The 19,733-nt window shown below is 41.4% G+C and overlaps 1 protein-coding gene across 1 annotated transcript in view; it reads left to right on the forward strand.

The window, feature by feature from the left end:
• The window catches only part of ntn1a (netrin 1a), a 59,083-nt gene that overhangs the window by 13,919 nt on the left and 25,431 nt on the right, over window positions 1–19,733 (forward strand). Inside the window, exon 3 of the mRNA XM_069697226.1 lies at window positions 19,508–19,696. Coding sequence (XP_069553327.1) covers window positions 19,508–19,696 — 189 coding nt within the window. The remainder of the gene's footprint in view (window positions 1–19,507; window positions 19,697–19,733) is intronic.

The raw sequence follows: 19,733 nt of genomic DNA on the forward strand, positions 1-19,733 counted from the left end.
AGAGAGAGAGAGAGAGAGAGAGAGAGAGAGAGAAATAAAAGAGAAGGAGGCTTTTGTAAATGCAGCAGCTCAGCGTTTGATTCAAGGTGAAAGTCCTGGCAAAAACTTCTCTGGCAACAGTCGCGCTGCTCGCCGACAGGACCACCTAGCACGAGCGTGAGCACACTGTGCTCGAAGCAGAGGTCCTTAACACTCACAGCTATAGATGATTAATGGCTGGATGAAGTTACACCTCCTTACAGTGGCCCGTGGTGAAGATCAGAGCGCCCCCCGCTGTTTCTGTAGCACAATGCTGTCGTCATCTGAGTGAACTGCAACCAGCTGGAACCTGCCTCTGAAGAATAAAGTGTCTCTGTTGGTTAATGACATTGTAAACTCTTAGACTGTAGATGTAGATACAGTTTTGAGCCAGTGCAACTCTTTAATTATAATAGATAGAAAGAACTGAACATGCATGGGTCAAAACAGTTTTCTGCATCTCTTAGCACTCCATCTTTCTCTTTCTTTCTCTCACACACAAACACAGTAAGAGAAAGCACCTGTGACAGATCAGCCAGAGTCAAACATGCTCACACGCTGCCAGAAAAAAATACCTTCCCTGAAACTCCTCTTGTGTGTGTGTGTGTGTGTGTGTGTGTGTGTGTGTGTGTGTGTGTGTGTGTGTGTGTGTGTGTGTGTGTGTGTGTGTGTGTGTGTGTGTGTGTGTGTGTGTGTGTGTGTGTGTGTGTGTGTGTGTGTGTGTGTTGTTGTAGTGAAGCTGAAGATGATTTATCCCCACTGTTTTTGTCTTTCCCATATAAGTCATGGTGCAGGCTGTCTGTGTGTGCGTGGCAGCCAGCAGGTCACCAGAGGTTTGTAGCCCCCCCGGTTGTCATGGATGCCTTCAAGTCGCAGTTGTGTTCGTGTGTGTTTCAGTGTGCGTGTGTGTGTGTGTGTGTGTGTGTGTGTGTGTGTGTGTGTGTGTGTGTGTGTGTGTGTGTGTGTGTGTGTGTGTGTGTGTGTGTGTGTGTGTGTGTGTGTGTGTGTGTGTGTGGGCCTGTAATTGTGTGCATAACTGACAGTAATACATGTGGCTAAGAGACACACATGAGCTTTTTGTCTTTGCTCTCAAGGATGGTAGCCTGTTGGGCCAAACAAACGGGTAAATAAAGCTGCAGTCGCAGGCAGAAGGTTGACGCGGTTGCACAAAGAGATCTCAGTCAGCAGAGGTCAGTACAAAGTAGACAGATTTACAATAATCTGGGATACTGTGCAGGCAATGCGGTCTCTTTGGTTGATGGACATGATTTCTTAAGCAAAAGTTGCTTGTTGTTGGAAATCATATTGAGATCATGTTTTCAGTCTTATCTAACAGTAAAAAAGTCAAAAGTATCTGTGTCTTCAAGTCACTTCTAAATTGAACTTTTCAACAGAATCTGGATTTTAATTTTGTATCTGAAGTCCATCCTGGTGAAAACAAAATAACGTTCATACTCTTTCAAAATAGAGAAACGCAGGATAACTGAAACAGTGGATGACATTCTCATTTTATTTACCATTTTTATGTTGTTGGTTTTTTTGTGCATACTTGATGTCACCTCTATAGTCTCCAATCAGCATGTCTCGAAATGTAAGACAATTTGGTTTTCTTCAGAGAAAATATCACCAAGCCTGACTTACTTGTATATGTATTTGTTTGGTTGTGTGAAGTGGAATGCAGACTTCTGGCAGGGTACTTTGGGGGAAAGTTTGCGGGGTCATCTCAATTTGCCAGGGGTGATACCAGGTTAATCCATCACTCATTAGCTCTCACAGATAAGACACAAAGTGGGGTGAGGGGCTGCCAGGCCACACTTTGTCTCTATCCCAGGCATTTTACACAGGAACACACAACGCTCTCCCTGTCTGTCTGTCAGAAGAAGACAAAAAAAAAAAAAAACTGAGCACATCTTATAGGATAAAGCCATGCGCCTGCCTCCCTTACCCAACACATTTTCTCCCTTATTAACACTTTCCCCTTGCTGGCCCTGCTGCCTCTGGGACAATGCAGCCAATTAATTAAGGTTGGTGTCCGACCGAGGGCAGAGAGAAGCTTGGAAAGCACTGGGCTCAGCTGATTTAGCTCCTTCACAAGGCTCATTATATAGAAGGAGAGACTTCAGGGGTGACATTGAGTGAGAGAAAGAGGCATAGCGAGATAGTGAGAGAGAGAGAGAGGGCAAAAGAAAAAGAGAGGGGCAGAGAGGTAAAGACAGAGAGGCTCTTGAGTCAGCGTGTTACCGCTAAGTGCTGTTTAAATAACTTCCACTGCTGCTGGGTCTTAGGGGTTGCAGGATGAGAGCCGTCTCTATAGTGGTAATGTTGGATGTGTGTGTGTGTGTGTGTGTGTGTGTGTGTGTGTGTGTGTGTGTGTGTGTGTGTGTGTGTGTGTGTGTGTGTGTGTGTGTGTGTGTGTGTGTGTGTGTGTGTTTTGCGGGGGCTCCTGAGCAGCTGTGGGGACCCCCCTCCCCCCAGCTGAATAAGTCATCAGGTTCCCGCCTGAGTCCCCTCGCTGCTTCTAATAACAAAGGGCCCATATCACTTGAGGATGACAAAGCAAACAAATGGGCCTAATTATGGGGGTCGATAAGGAAATTATAAGGAAATTGAGTCATTCATGGTAATATTTGTGTTATGAGATGATCGTTCATGGCAAAATTAATTTCCAAAAGGGGCCCCTCTGTGTTTTTTTCTAAAGCTAAGACCTGGACCTGCAGACACATGGAGAAAAATACTTGGCCCCAGTCTTTCTCACTCTCTTGCTCTCTAACCTCTAGAGACTTGCAGATATTGAAATGATTATGTACCAGGTCTCTGTAGATATCCAGATGTCCAGCTGATGATAAAACAAGAACCTGGATAATGCATTTCACCTTCTTCTTTCCCACTTCACCCTCCCCTCCCTTGATTTGGTTGTATTTTTCTGCTAATATTTTTCTCCTGTACAGCCAGGACAAGTCGCTGGCTGGAGATGAAAGTTGAGGTGGAGCATGAGGGATAGCCAATGGGAGATAATTCTCCTGTCTCCCAGACAGAAAGTGTGGGGGGAAGAAAGAAGTAGATGGATAGAGAAGTGGAGCCTGGCCAGAAGCAGCCATGAGGGGCTCTCTTGCTCTGCCTCATCTTTCCCCTGTTGCCAGCGAGCTCTGGGAGCTCTGGGAGACCTTTCAGTAGCTAATGCAGACCTGATTCTGTCAGTAATTTGTGGCTTTTTTTCACAGCTTTTTAAGGCATCCTGAGTCCTGATAGTTGATAGGGTTAGGCATCAAAAGCACTTTGGTTTTTTAAATTTTTTTATTTCACTTTATTAATCCCCGAGGGGAAATTTCTTCACTACAGCAGGGGGGCTCTCAGGGGGGAGCTGCTGCAACAGGCTGCCACTAGCGCGGTGCCAGGTAACCTGACCTGAGGTGTATGTTTTTTTTGGATGATGGGAGGAAGCCGGAGAACCCGGAGAGAACCCACGCAAGCACAGGGAGAACATGCAAACTCCACACAGAAAGGCCCAGGACCTGATTCGAACCCAGAACCTTTTTGCTGTGAGGCGACAATGCTAACCACTGCACCACTGTGCCGCCCGATGTTCAGGGTAACAAAAGTAAATATTAATAAAGTAAGCAGGTTCTGTCTTGTGCTTTAGGTCACTTATCATCACTTATTAACACTCATTTCCCTAAGCATTAACCAAATGCTGTGTAACATAACATTAAAACTCCTGACCTTTAAGCAGATATTAGAAAAGACAACTGAAATTCAGTTTTCAGTGGAAATTTTGCTGATAATTCTATAACGATACGTTGAAAGTTGGCGGATACGTTAACTAGAAGACAGGTTTAATTTCAAGGGACAGGACTTACATCAAAGTGTTCAGTCTTATTTCACTTGTTCCCGTTGGTTTGTTTGCTTTGCAGTTTCACTAGTTGTAGTCGTATCAGAAATAAATCAGTGAAATGAAACATTTTGGTTCAAGACAATTTTCCAAACAAGTCTTACATTTGTGACTGATTAAATCATTTCAATTTTTTTGAACCCTATTAAATTGCAAATGAAATGAAAAAAACATGAAGTCCTAAGGTTTTAAAGTTTCAAATATGACAGTTTAAATCTAATTATGATGCTCCTTTCTGCTGTTGTGTTGTGTCTGCAGAAGGGACTAAACAAAGGTCACTAAGGAGTTAGCTTGTGTGCATTAACTTCTTAACTGTTTTAAGTCTGGAAGCTAAAGTCAAAACAAGAGGACATTATTATAAACTCCCATTTTTATTTCTAAGTCCTTTCAGAATAGTTGTGTGGTCAGACAGATGTTACGAGAGAATAAAGAACACTTCAGCGGTTCTTCTTTAAAAGCTGTGGCTTTTGTTCTGCCTCCTGTGGCAGCCACCGTTTCATTTTGCAGGAACATTTGAGCAGCACGGTTCCCACCTTCAGAAAGACAGACCGTATTGGATTTCTGTGAGGGGTTTCCACAGCAGTGGGCGGGAAATTAAATTAACTCACGAGTCCTAATAACAAACAAGGTCGGTGAAAAAATAAAGAGTGAGGCGATCGCAAACAAAGATAGAGAGGAAAAAAAGAAACAGACGAGTTCGATTTAAGGAAAGGAATAACAGTGGCTAGTGTTTAGGTTGCTGCCACGGCCAGTGACCTCATCGGAAATGACACCTCTCCTGCCAGCACAGAGGACTTCATATTTTACAGTGTCTATTACAGTACAATGGTGAGGCACTAAATGTGTTGATCGGCGGGCAGTTGAATGGGAGCATAAAAATGTGATAAATCTTGACGTGATCAAGTTGATCTTTCTTGAAAAAGCCTCTGTTGGGTTTTTCATGGCGTCTTAAATCAGCTGCAAGACGTTAAGACAAAAAAAAAAAAAAAAAAAAATGCACTAAGAGGTCAAAGTATTGTCTGAAGCCATTTTCATTAGATTAAGTTTAAGTGGCCTATTTGATAATTATAGCCAATTTTCCTGGCCCACCGAGCAGCCCAATCATCTTGTAGCTGCGAGTCAATCCCCTGCCAGAGCAAATATAAAAGAATATCTACAGAATCAGTAACACATTGGGGGCAATATTATTCTTGACATAAATTACATGACCACTTACGTTTCACTGGGAAGCACACATTAGCTTGTGGGTTTACAATACTCTTTATGGAATCTGTAAGGACAAAAAAGTATTTTTCTTCAAAACCTTTATTCCACCAGTTTGTCAACCTTTTTTGAATTTCTGCTCCTCCAGCTAAGAGTTAACTGTACTGTATGCACTAAATACACAGCAGGCACATATACTAACTGTTTTTCTTTTTCAATGTTTGTCAGGCTGGTATCAATTTTTAATATCTCTTCTTGAACCTAAGAGTTTAGAGCATTGTAGCTCTACATCAGTTTCTGCAGCCAAAAAGCCTATTTGAACTTCCAGCCCAGCCTTGTCTGAATAAATCAATTTAAATTATAGGACATGAGACAAATAATGAAGTGATCACCCTCTTTCCTTTAATCTTCTGGGTGAGAGGTAGCATCAATAAATCCTCACATTATTTCCCTCCCTGTTAGATGGGCATCGCAGCTGTTCCTCTCTTCTAACCTGCCGTTTGAGTTTCTTTCTGCAACGATAAAACTTTCTTTGTTCTTTTGATATTCGAAGTTTCAATCTGCACTTACTATTATCTTCAGAATTGCACCCATCATCTATCGTCACATTATTAGCAGAGCAAAATTGTGTTTTCATGGCCAAATGCTAAGTTTACTCTGTGTATGTCATGCGTTTTGCTTGCTCTGGCAAAGACCAGCCCTCTGCTCACTAATTGCCTTCTACCAATGACTAAATTACAATGAGGTTTGGGTTTCTGGATCAGAGGGGGCTCTTTTCCTCCATCTCCCCTTCCCAAATGTATCCTTCCTGCCTGAGTCACAAGTGTCACATTTGGTTACGGACGATGTGAAATGCTGTGATTTTTGATAGAAAACAGTATTCACTTGAAAAAAATGTTGAAGGGCTACCGTTCCAACATTGCAATTAGAGCAGTGGATGTATGTAAATGTGTGTATACAAGCTTGCGTGCTTGATTGTGTGCACAACGGCCTGTTTGGTACTGAAAAGTAGGCACAATGCCTCGGCAGAGACTGTAAATTCCGGATTCCGGAGCCATTATAGTAAAAATATCATCGCTCCATCAGTGTCAGAAACAATTGACGTCGACCAAACCAGCTGCCCCACCGCCGTAATGTGCAGAGCCCCGTCTGCTGTTGCAGCGCTCCTGTTTTTAATGAACCCGACCAAAGCTCAAGTGGACGTACTGCAGTAAAAAAATTATCTAAGTAATAATATCAAGAACATGACAACAAAGTGATAATGTGAATTCCTTTATAAAGAACCAAAGCAAAGCCACTGAAACGCTTGCATGTAATGTACTGTAGTTTCAGAATACTGTTTTCTGAAAAATAACTGATATTATACTGCATATATTTGTCCTTTGATATTCAGCTTTTCTACTAGTTTTCATGGTTGGTATAAATACAATTCTTAGATTAAAAGGTTAATGAATTTCCTTCATAGAAAGATTTATTAATACTGTAATGAGTAGAAAATACTAGCTTTTCTTATTTAAACAAGCATTCAAGATTTGGGGAATTCAGATCAGCAAAAGGATAAAAAAAATATGATCATCCTTTTTTTTTAATAAATTTTTGTAATGCAAAGTGAATCAGTTGTGATGCTTTCAGTCCATTTAAAATGCTTGTACACTTTCAATGAATTCCACCACATTATATTTTAGGCCTTCCATTTGTCCTGGTTGCAATTAAACAATATGCACTACTGTTATCGGGTCATCAATCTGGCTGTATTATATATCAATAATTTAAGGGTCTGAAAGTGGACCGTGGACGTCGTACTTTTAAAGATCCAATCATTGTTCAGGAGAATGTGGAATGACTTTGAGTGTTTAATTTGCATTCATAGCAAGATATTCTTGATAGTCTTGGATTGTAACTCATGATAACTAAGTTTCAAATGCATAACTGACTTCCTTTCAGAGCCAAAATACAGCATGTGCCATAAAAGTGATGCATATGCAGGCACACACTCATGCCACGTTGGGATCCTTTTGATCCTCTCCTTCTCTTTGAAATTTGTAACACTATTTGGCCTCCTTGCTCTCCAGCGTTTACTGTAACTGTGCAGGCACTCACTTAGGTTTATAGTTTCATAAGAAAGTCATATTCATATTACATGCATGTTTAAAGTGTGTACTTTACCAGCAAGGTTACTGTGCAGTTCATCTTGTCACTCACTGGCGTCCCCTGTCCATCACAGACTCACACTAAGCTGCCAGTTGTTACTCGTGGTTCTCCTGTTCATTGCTCTGTGTTCTTTATCCAGCTTTTCTGCCACATGCTTGCAAAATCTGTTTCTTTATGAGCCCATCTCTCCACATTCAGCTCCACTCTCGGCTGCTTCTTCCAAGAAAAACGCCTGATCTAAGGCAAAAGCAATGCTTGTTGCAGGTTTCACAGTTCATCTGTGACCCACTGCAGTCCAAGCCCAGAATGTGGGTGAAGGTACAGACTGAGAGGTTAAAAAAAAAAATGAGAGCAGGCCGTTGAGGAATTCAGGTTAAAGTTTAAGAGTGTGCCGTTTTAAAGACCGATGCGAGCTGAGGACAATAAATGTGTCACAGAAGTGAAGGAGCTGGCTTTCAGTGGCTTCCTGCTCACTCCCTCCTCTGGATAGGAGGCTACACTTCCCTCATCATCCTACCTCCATGCTGCTGTCTGCATAAAGTCTACCTTTAAGGCCAGATGCAATAAATGAGTGGGATGTGTACCAGGATTATCTTGGATAAGACAGTTTCTCTGATTGGACTCTTTGACAAACCAACTTCACTGTCTATTTACATTCTGGCTTATTTCCTGTAGCTGAATAACCATGCACTTCTTATGACGTGCATGGTCTGGTGTTTTTGTGAAATTTCTAGCCTTTATTCACCTACAAAAAAATGTTTTATCCACACATCTGTACACGTGCACAAAACTGGAACTGAAAGGGTTAAATGCTCTGTATTTCCCGTAGCAGTTTGTAAATTTAAATCATCTTCTGGTTTTCATTTGTATGTGAGTGGGTCAGTTTCTGCATTCAGCCAGCCAACTGCCTTTTGCAATAGCAACTGAAATACATCACTCAATGAGAGAAATCCTGCAAAATAATACACAAATTAGTACATGTAAAGGCACCAGTGCATACTGACTAAAGCCACCATCCACCACAGTTCACTCTGGTACTCGCAGTAATCAGACAGCTGTCACCAGAAGTTTGGGACAAATTGTTGTTTTTTATTGTAAACTGGTCTTGAGCCAAACCTGCCCCTGTGACAGTGCTAAGTGTTAGTAATTGATGGGTTGTAAAAGAGGTTAGGCAGCCAAATAGTGGGACTTAAATTTACTGAGGTTTAACAGGAGGGACAGACACAAAGGGATGAGAGGAGAAGTGTCTTTTTTTTTTTTTAATGTTTGTTCAGTTAAGATTTATTTCCTTTACATTCCATCTCTCCCCTCCTCCACTCACCTTTAGAGCAACATGTATTTCCTCTAGTCTTGACTGACCAGCTGAATCCATTTCCTAATTTCTTTAGAGAAATTTGTCAAAGTACCACTCACTCATGACGTCTGCATCATGGAATGCCTGGTTCTCCCCAGAGAAAACAGGGAAGCAGGATGAGGAGCAGAGCCATGGCACATTTCAGAGGAGTAGAAACTCAGTAATGGGGAAACTGACAAAAGTATGTAGAGTGTGTGAGAAGGTTAAAGGTTTCACACCTCTTTTGCATGGCCATGGTGCTGTGGTTGATAATATATGTTTGTTTAAATTAAGCATTTACTGCCCGGGAGTCACAAGCATCCTGTAGTATGGAGCTCTTTCAACTGATGAGAAAAAAATTGCATTATTTTCCGGGCGGCTAAACTGTTCAATCAGTAACTGTTTTTCAGGGTTTCATTTATGAGGCTCCTCAATAGGGATCAACATTTCTCAGTTGTCTTGGAAATGCAGACTGAATTTCATTGTTTTCTTTCATTCAGAAACTCTTGCTCATGCTTAAATTAATCAAACAAAACACTCATTCTCAAGTTTTACATTACTCTGAATGACAGCTACTTAATAAAGTGCTCATATAAAATCTCCAGGGTAACTACTGAGTAAACCTTGTGGTGATATTTTTGTCAACCACTGTTTCCAAGATCAACATTGAGTCTAATTTCAACAAGAGATGAAAAAAAAAACTTTTACAAGTCATTTCTTTTATATTTTCAAACGTTTACAGAGCGAAATCCTAACGAGTATTTTTTTTATTTTATGCCTAATCCCCTCGGGGATTAATAAAGTAACTACCTAACCTAACCTAACCTAATCCAATACTCATGTGCTCATCCTCAAGGCTCAGTAAGTCCAACATGGGAACGATTTCCAAAGAAAGGTAGTGAACGCCTTCTCCCACGGGGCTCTTCTTTACATGCTCCAGGTATAAAATGTGTTTCAAGAGGAAGAAAAAAAAAAAGCAACCAAGGAAAGAAATGATGAAGATATCCTGTGTCTTTCCGTGTCTTTCTCAGAATCACGAAGGAAGAGACGCTCTCTGCCTTTTCCTGCCTAGAGGGCCAAATTAACTCATCGAATCTTCTAAACATCTAATCCTCAAACAATGTTTATTTTCTCAGCGCACAGTCGCCAATCAGTGTTGGCCCACTGCATTCTGTTATAATACGGTGGGTTTAAAATCTTCAGTTAACATTGTTGGAGCAGATTGAAGGCCTTAATTGCGCAGGCTGTGGGATTAGAATGAATCACGGCTATGGAGGAGCGTGAGTTCGCCTCGTGTGAGCTCTGTCTCGTTGTCTAGCTTTGACAGCACCAGCCCATCCCTTTCAGCCTCGGGGCCAGCGACGCACAAGACGACCTGCCAGGAGTTATGTGAACCCAAAACACTATGGATCTGCTGGTCCCATAGAAACCAAACTCTCAAAGTAAACAGACTGGAGGTGATGTTTGACATGAGCAGGGAGAGACCTTGTTTTGGGAAGATTTTGGAAATCTGTCTTGCCTGTTTCCGATGCATGTCTTCCATGGTAGCCCAAGCGGAGTGTGTGAATGTGTGATGCAGAGAGCAGAGGAGACAGGGTTAGGCAATGGCTGGATGTAAAACGATAGATAAAGACTGTGGAGAAAGGTTATTGTAGTTGGCTTTGACAGCCAGGTGGCAGGGAGCTGCGCTGCGCTTGCAAACCATTGCACAACTGATTTACAGCAAATACTTGGGGGGAAAAGAAAAGTCTCAGAGTTCACACTGTGATTATTAGATCAGACACTAATGGCAGAAAGACATGTCGGGCACTTGTTACTTACTTTGAAAAGGAAACATTTCTCTATCAGTCAGACAATGCATTTATACACCATTCCCACTCCAGCCCTTCAATAAAAACTGCTCTCTTAATTGAACACAGAGATTTATGGTCATACAGGACATGTAAATCCACTTAGTTCCAACCATCATCACGCTCGGGGAAAATCTTTTGCCATCGTGCCACTGCATCCGTTCACACATGAGGCTCCTGAATATCGAGGTGCTATACGGCTCTGCCAATACTGTCAGCTCAGGTTCCTTAAAGACATATGTGTACAAGAAACGTACAGGATGCATTCAGTGTGAAAACTATCTGGCAAACAGCTTACTATCCGATTGTATTGTCTTATCACACAGCGGATCGTTGTTTGGATTCAACCAAAGTCTGCGGAGATGCTGCTCTGAGCATCGTATCGCTCCTAAAGCTGTCAGTCCCTCACGCTATTAAGACAGCTGCTCTTAGTAGGTATTGTTCAGCGGGGAGCTATGGGGACCTGACAGGCCTAAGAATCTTTATTCACCCTAAAGGGCCTTTCACCGCTATAGTGATGAATAGGACCTGCCAATGTCATCCTCCACCCATGGCATTTTTATGGCATAGCTGACATATACACAACGCACTCTCGTCACCCCCTCTGTGGCTCTCGCCAGGCTCCCTTTATTTCAGCACTGTATGTCAGCTGGTGTTTTCCCATAGACATGAATTGATGGAGGTCTTTTCCAGGCAGCGCCGCTTTATCTTGGAATCACTCACGTAAACACTCACACGGAGACACGCAGTTTAACAGCGATGGACGCGCAAATAAAGACAGACTGGAGGAGAGGCCCTCTCTCATGCAAGTGCACGCGCACACTCACCTTCTCACACACACATTGCTCCATACACACCACTCAGACGAAAGACTCTTGATTACTCAGCAAATGGATGCACTGCTGATCACAGGGCAGCCCTTTTACAAACTGGTCTATTATGCGGTCTCAGCGTGGGGTGGAAGTGTTGCAGGGGCTCAAGGCGGTGTGGCTTTAGAGGGGTGAAGGACTGTGTGTGTGTGTGTGTGTGTGTGCGTGCGTGCGTGCGTGCGTGCGTGCGTGTGTAAAAGTGTGAAAATGTGTACACACGCATCAAGGCTGAGAAGTGCTCCCATGCTGCGCTGTCTAACGAGAGGGCAGGTCAGCCATTAAATGGGCACTAATGCGGGGAAATTGGAGGCCATTAGGCCCTTTCTTTGTTGTTGTGGCTCTGTGTGGCTAGTTGGACTCTTGAAAAAGGAAAGGCCTTATTAGCCCCCACATGCAGACTGGAGAGTGAATATATGGGCCATAAAGCTCAGCATGGAGCAGGCTGGCCTCCTGCTGGAGGCTACTGAAGGTAGTAAGGCAGAGTATAGAGATACAGAGTATTTTTTAAATAAATTTGATGTGTCAAAGGCTTTTAATCACACCTGCCTTTTTTTTTTTTATTTTTTTTATCAGCATTTGGATTTGTAAGGCCAAACAGAGAGAGAAATGTATGCTTTTATAAATGTATTTGATTTAGTTTTAAGCTTACCAGACTTGACTACCCTGCGTCAGTATTTTCGTTTTTTTTTTTAAAGAAGCCCTCAGTTGCAGAAAATTTACTTACAGCACAATAACTGTGAGATTTATTTATAATGTTGCGACTGATAAACTTTTCAATCAGGATGTGAATGATCTGCCACCCTCTGTATAAAAGGAAAAAAATTCAAAGCAGAGATAATAAATATTAGATTAAGTAAAGTACACAAATATTAAAACATACAGAGCAACATATTCTATACAAATTATTTAAATATCACCAAATGTTGTTCAAGTTATTCACATATTTAAAATCCATTTAAGTAGCCGATTAAATTTAATTAAATAGTTGTGGCTTTTCTTATTTTTTGTCATTTATTGATTATACAGCATTTCTGTGAGTGTTCTCATGCTGTGAGAAGATACTTGGATAAGTAGCTGTGCAGATACAAACCTGTGCCCACCTCTGCTGGTATTTATTTCAGTCTACTATAAATCCACAGCTTAACATTAACCTTCTCGCCACTGCTAATGGCTTCATGAGGGATCCCTGCTTGCACTGAAGTGAGCCAGTTCTCACAGCTCTTTAGTTGCATCAGTCAGATAATCAAACTACATTTTATCACCCACTGACAGAACATGCACTTCAGGCTCTGCCCGGCTTGCACTGGGAATTGCATAATTTGCCCAAATCTTGGGAAACATGTGAGTGTTAAATTATGAAATAAAGAAAGGAGAAATAAATAAGCAGCTTGACTGACTTAAAAAAAAAAAAATTAAAAAAGGGTTTTACAAGTGAGTACAGGCTGCTTGACAGCACATGGAATCTGTCCACTGGAAATCCGTCCTTGCCGCATATTTAATTTGCCTTTGATTATCCTGTAGGACTGATGAATATTCTGTATGACTTGATCTCAATTAGTCGAGTCTGCTCGAGTCAGGCCTGCAAACAGCAGCAGATTGATCTCTTTCCCTCCCTCTGTCCACCTCATCTTTTCTTTTCCCAGCCACTTCCCACTCTTTCTTTCTCTCCTTATCTCGATATATTTTTCCTATTTTCACTCTCTTTCACCCTCGGCACAGAGGGAGGCAAACTGCTTATTAAAAATACTGAGACGTGGCCTTCTTTGGGGGCGGCAGAGATCCAGAGTTTAGTTGGGGTCATTAGAGACACAGTGAAGAGGGCCAGAGGGCTCACAGGGGGCTAAAGTGCTGCGGCTAATTGGCTGCAATAAAGGAATTAAATTAGCCTGATATAATCTCTGCAGTGGGCGCCTCACTCTCCCATCCGTTCCCTCTTCCCACTCGCCTGCAACCTCGCTCCATCACCCCATGAAAAAACACCCCATGGTGTTCCCAGGCTGCTTCTCACTATACATGTACATCAAACATCCAACTCCCCCCACACACTTCACACATCCTTTACGTTACCAGTGTTACCTCTTTCACACACCATATTTTCCGAATTTTCTCAAAGCGTTATTCTTTGCTATATGTGTGATATTTGCTGCTCTTTATTGCAGCAAAAACGTGTGGATGAAAATGCACGAGGTGAGGCTAAAAAAAAGTCTTGTTTCGAGTTGGTTTTTTTGTTGTCAAAGTGAAGTTTGGTTTCCTTTTCATCTGATTTTTAGCCACTGACAGATAATTACAAAAATGTTGGAAGTTTTACTAGTTTGTTCTCTGAAGTTGAAGTTGTTGAGTCCTCTTTTTTTTCTTTTCTTCACACTATTAACATTATTCTTCTGAGAACTTGTAAAAACATTTAGTAGCATTTCAGAATAATGTTGAAATTGACTTTGTCTGCAAGAAGATAATTTACAGTCTGATACCAATATGTGTCAAAACATTTGTTTATTTTTCATCCAGGAGTTTAACATATTTTGGCAATATTTAACAAAATAAATAGCATTTATATAATTAAATCTAAAGAGAACTTCAAACAGAAAACACTGACAGACGTCTGTCATCTCCATCCCTTACATAGTCTCATTTAGTTGTGTTTTTATTTAATTGCAGTGTCTGGATCAACAAACACAAGATAAAAAGGAGCATTGTTCTGATTTATAAACAACTCAATAAACACTTGACACAGAGCCTGAAAACAGGATGCAATTAAATTAATTGTTGCCATGAAGTTGATTTCCAGTTTCTCTCTGTTTACAGTCAGCATAGTTGTATAAATATCTGAAGCACCATCTATTTGAAATGACTGTTAACATTCTACTGCAAAACTCAGTCAAATGACTACAAACAAAAGACCTATACAGGTACAAAGACATCCTTCAGTCGGACTTTGCTAGGAGATGTGGAGTTCTTTGACACTTTTACTTTTGATATTTTAAATACAATTGAGTGGCAGGCTCACGCCGATATTATTCCTTTTACTTAAAAAAAAAAAAAGGCTCTGAATACATTCTGTACCACCAACTACCTGATGCACAGAGGAAGAAACATGAAGGTCTCAGGCAAGGAGTACAAATTTAAAAAAAATGTTACCTTAGAAATAGAAATGTCTATAGATTTCTATTATTTAGTTAAAGTTTTTTCTCCAAGGCAGGAAGTAAAGTTTCTGTCTTAAATGATCCCTCAATGCAGTTTTATACATTATATAAAGACCTTTTAATTGCCCTGCTATTGAAAGGACCTATTCAAATACTCTTGCCTTACTTTGCAAATAACAAGAACAAAAGAGGATTTCTGATCTGATTCTGTGTTTAGCCATGAGAAGCAGCAAACACTTTCCCAGCATGCGGTGCTATAAGACACAAAGAGCAGGCAGCAGGGAGCCGATCACAGTGAATCCAAATACAGTTAGAGAGAGAGAGAGAGAGAGAGAGAGTGTGTGTGTGTGTGTGTGTGTGTGTGTGTGTGTGTGTGTGTGTGTGTGTGTGTGTGTGTGTGTGTGTGTGTGTGTGTGTGTGTGTGTGTGTGTGTGTGTGTGTGTGTGTGTGTGTGTGTGTGTGTGAGAGAGAGTGGGGAAACTCTGCCATCATATAATTTAATGCACCATACACTGCACAGGGATTCGCAGGTTGTTCCAGGTACTTGGGGAACAGTTTATGAAAATATTTTCAAAAATAAGTTGCGGTGAACCTCTTCAAACTTTATTTATTTTTCTCTTAAAACTTTTTCAATCCCAAAAATAGTAAAGAGAGAGAACACCCCAATATTTCTCCATTCTCTCTTAGGGGGTGGGGGGGTAGAGAACTAAATGGTGACGACTTTTAAGGCCAGCCGCAGGATTAGAAGTAAACTGTTCATATGTGGACTCCCCTTGGTGTTTGTTTGAAAGTGGGACACAGAGTAGCAGTGCTGTGGCTGGTCCCCTGCTCGCAGGCGGCAATGTTAGATTTTGGTTTGCTGTCATGTTTGGGTGAGCGGTGGCAGTGATGGCAGCGGGGTGGCTGAAATCTGCGAGCTGTGGAAATATGACTCTCTTGTCATTGCGTCTGACCTCCACAGACATTACAAAAGTCTGAATGTAAAATTCTATGTAATGATGATGTGATTGACTGAGGAAAAAGTTACGTGTCAAAGTGGGAGGTTGGATATCTAATGATATTGTTCAAAAGATACAATGAGCTTTCCCTTTTTAAATTTTTCTTGGTCTCTCGTTTTACTAATTTGTGTCTTTATATTTGGGCTTGTGACCGTCCAGCAGCTACGACCCATCCACCCAGTAGATTTGGAGTAAAAGTGGCATAGATCACTTGCTTGAGTGTCTCTTTACAACAAATCGTGGCTGTGACCACCATTGTGCAATTACCAGGCTTATCGTAAGTACGATGAGCTTAACCTCAACCTCCAACTCTGTTGCTTGAATTCTCCCTCTAATTAGCAGAGGGAAGGCTGCCTCTGTGCAGCTCCAAGACTTAGGTCAGTTGACGGAGGTTGGGAACCACTCAAAGAAACTAATTAGCCAACTTTCCAAAACACAGTCAGACACTGCGATGAGGCCCCGTGTTTCCAAGGATGTGCAAGAAATGGCAACACTCAACAAACAAATCAGGTTTCCTGTTAAGTTTTGCAGTTGGAGGATAAAACTTTGTAACAGCTGATACATTGAAATTCTGCTTTTTATCATTTAAAATAGTTGTTGTTCACTTTTACAGGAGGTGTTGAAAATTGTTTAAGCTTGGCTTTATCCAGCTAATTCAGTTACACTCGTTTTAAAGGTCTCAGTTCACACTTGTTTTTACTGCTCACCTGGGGGTGGTTACAGCCGGCCACCGACGCGCTACCCAGACTGAAGCAATTTACTTGATTGAAAAAAGGCCAAGAGAGTCCTGCAAGGAAAACGTCCTCTTTGTTAACACTTCTTATGAAAAAAAAAAAATCTGATTATTTGACTGAAATTTTGTCAGATGTTGTGTATCTTACAAAACAATTACGTTATAATAACGGTGCTTTTTTTGCATTCTCAGGTGTTGTTGAGATGTTAAATCATGATCCCACTGCCTGCATTTGTCAGAAATGTTTGACACTACAGTCGAGTTTAATTTTGCTTTACGTCTCAGAGAAAAAGACTGCTGTTGTTGGCTACTTTAGTATAAATCTATGATGCTTTTTATGGTGACAAAGGTGGTGTGCTGCTGTTTCAATGAGCGGGTGCAGTTGTATAGATTTGAAGGTGTTTTGACTCACTGATTTTCTGTTGATCATTTGAGTAACAGAGAATTGCGCAATGAGAAATGAATAGAAAACACTGCGATGTCTGAGTGACAGGTAGGTATTTTACCATGCTGCAGGATCGCATATCGGCTTACACATCTGCAGTTATTTTTCAATTCAATTTTTAAATCTGTAAAAAGCTGTGATGATATATTTAAAACAATCATGAAACGCTTTAATTTGAACCAATTGTAATGTTGTGTCCTGAGCTGATGGGTATTGAACAAGCTTTGTGTATGTACAAGCTCACATCATGCTCAGTCTCAGTTTAGATAAAGTGCTTCCCACTTGTCCCCATTATCTCAGATAATATCTCAGGAAGCATAATATCTTGAAACACAATGCAGCCTTCAGTCCCACACCTTCACAGCCAGCTTGTATAGTCTCTCCATAACCAACATGCCCTCCAGTACAATGGCATTATTCTCACTGGGCTTGTGTTTAGGGAGGGTGTGAAACAATCTTTGTAGTGTAACAGAGAGGTTTTTGCAGGTCTAAGGCCGAGCACTGATCCTCCAGCAGCTTTACTCCTCTCTACGGTGATCCCTGTTGCCTGCAGGCATGCTCAGAGATAGCTTTCACCAGTTGTGGCCGAGAGCTGGAGCGACTGAAAAGACTGAACCTGCCTCATGGCATTCACTGGCTGGACTGACAGTCAGCATTGAGGCTTTCAGCACAGTGACATAGATCGTCTAAGAGCCGTCTAAACAGGGAATAATGAATCCACTGTGTTATCGTATAATTTCTGTGGTTAAAATAAGTGGCAATTTATTCACAAAATATGAATGAAACAAAGTTTTAAGCACATTTATCCCTCAACCTCCTTTATACTTTAAATGTTCTATGCATAGACGCACAGTATCGGGTTGTGACCATCAGTGGGCTTGAGGGGTTTTCCACTGGAGCCAGGAAGCAAAGAATCTGCTCTGCTGTCTGAAAGGTAAACAATATGAGTCCTGAACAGGTGTAAATCTAGCTTAAGACAACAATAAAACATCAGATCTGTGACACAAATATAGGTCTAAATCCAGTCAAGTGAGACAGCAGGAAAGGTGACTGTTTTAACCAAAAATTTACTCGCGGCAGAACACATTATATTTTCCAATTAAATCCTGTAAAAACAATCTCTGTTTTTAGGTTTATTTTTGGGTAAACCAGAATTATTGCATACCAAGTTTTACAACCAACAGTCTCAAGCAGGGAGGGACAACAAGCAGAGAGGCATCCCTAATTAATGGAGGAAAGACAGAAACTGGGAAAGCCAATTCGTGACAGATAAGACACAGAGCTGATGTGTGTGTGTGTGTGTGTGTGTGTGTGTGTGTGTGTGTGTGTGTGTGTGTGTGTGTGTGTGTGTGTGTGTGTGTGTGTGTGTGTGTGTGTGTGTGTGTGTGTGTGTGTGTGTGTGTGTGTATGAGATATTGTAATTAGGTCCTTGGAGTGGAGCGAAGGAGTCTCAGAGGTCCTAAACAGTCACACACTTTCAGAAAAAAAACACTAAATACACAAACACACTCACTTTTACATGCACACACACACACGCACGCACGTACGCACACACACACACACACACACACACACACACACACACACACACACACACACACACACACACACACACACACACACACACACACACACACACACACACACACACACATTGTAGAGAAGCTAGTTTCAGGGATGCAAAGGGGAAGTAAGCACAGCCTTCCTCTGTTATGAGCAGATGATAAAAAGTGCTGTTAGAAGAGGTGGTGCTGAAACACATGGACAGATGAACCAACCAGGGGACACCAGTTGGACCCAGATAACCCCCATTTCCAAACATACACACTCATACCGAACCGTGTATAACCACACACACATTGGAGCCACGAACTGTATCAGAAGTGCTGCGGTGAATAATGCATGAAGATGTCTGTGGTGCTGGTGGAGGACCTGCGGTCTCGGACGGCCGGCCTTAATGAAGTTGGGCATGTCTGCCTCACTCTGCTGCCAGAAAGTCATGAATAAACATCAGCTGGCTAATTAAACTCAGCACTGGCAACTGTACTCATCAGTAAACAAGCGGCAGAGAGGGGTCTCGCACATGCTCACAGGGATTAACAGGGAATGGAGGGATGGTGAAGCCAGGCCTTTGCTTTCTGTTTAGTACAGTATGGACTCCGGAGATAATAGAAAAGTGTTTGCGTAAGAGACAGAAAAATACAACTGGAGAGAGGAAGAGAAAGAAAGAGTTAAGAAAAAGAAGAAGTGTTTGACCTCATTATTAGACAAGTTTAAACTCTCTCAATGGCTTTGAATCAAGAACGATTTCAGTTTTGTAAGCACTAACAAAATATCCTTGAAACTAAATTAATATAACTGAAAGAGTTTCATTGTCCATTGGTATCAACAGCTGAAGTACCATTGTAAATGATAATACCAGGATAACTAAATAAAACAAAGGGGAACCACAGCAAAAGTGGCTCTGCTTCATGCTAAGTCATTAATTAACTCTGACTAAAACTTTTAAAATGTTGTAAACATCACAATTAATAGCTGTAATATTTACCACAACAGGATCAACATATCTGCCTGTCATAATACATCAGTGCATACCTGGAGTGCAGTATTATTAAGGATATAAAGTCATAATTCATGCCAGTTAAATGCAGTAGGTGCAGAAAAATATTTGAAAACATGAATGCCTCCATATTCGAAAGTTCAACTGGTCTGAAGACCAACTCGATTCAGTCTTTGCTCCAACCTGTCACCTAATTTGTTAAAGTCAACAAAATCCTCCAGTATGTTTTAACTGTCAAATGCTAATTAATGTCTATACTAATACAGTCATTCACACTAATTTCACCTGTTTGCATCCTGTTGTGTTTTTCCTCTGCAGCCTGTAACTGTAACCTTCACGCGCGAAGGTGTCGTTTCAACATGGAGCTCTACAAACTGTCGGGGAGAAAGAGTGGAGGAGTCTGCCTCAACTGCCGCCACAATACAGCAGGCCGCCACTGCCACTACTGCAAGGAGGGCTACTACAGAGACCTGTCAAAGCCTATCTCACACAGGAAAGCCTGCAAAGGTACAGGGCTCTTTTTGTCTTTCCTTTTTGTTGTCCA

The sequence above is a fragment of the Brachyistius frenatus genome, unplaced genomic scaffold (assembly GCF_029030835.1).
Source record: "Brachyistius frenatus isolate BFR_SWC_R1_liver_20210118 unplaced genomic scaffold, ASM2903083v1 Contig_23, whole genome shotgun sequence".
NCBI lineage: Eukaryota > Metazoa > Chordata > Actinopteri > Embiotocidae > Brachyistius > Brachyistius frenatus.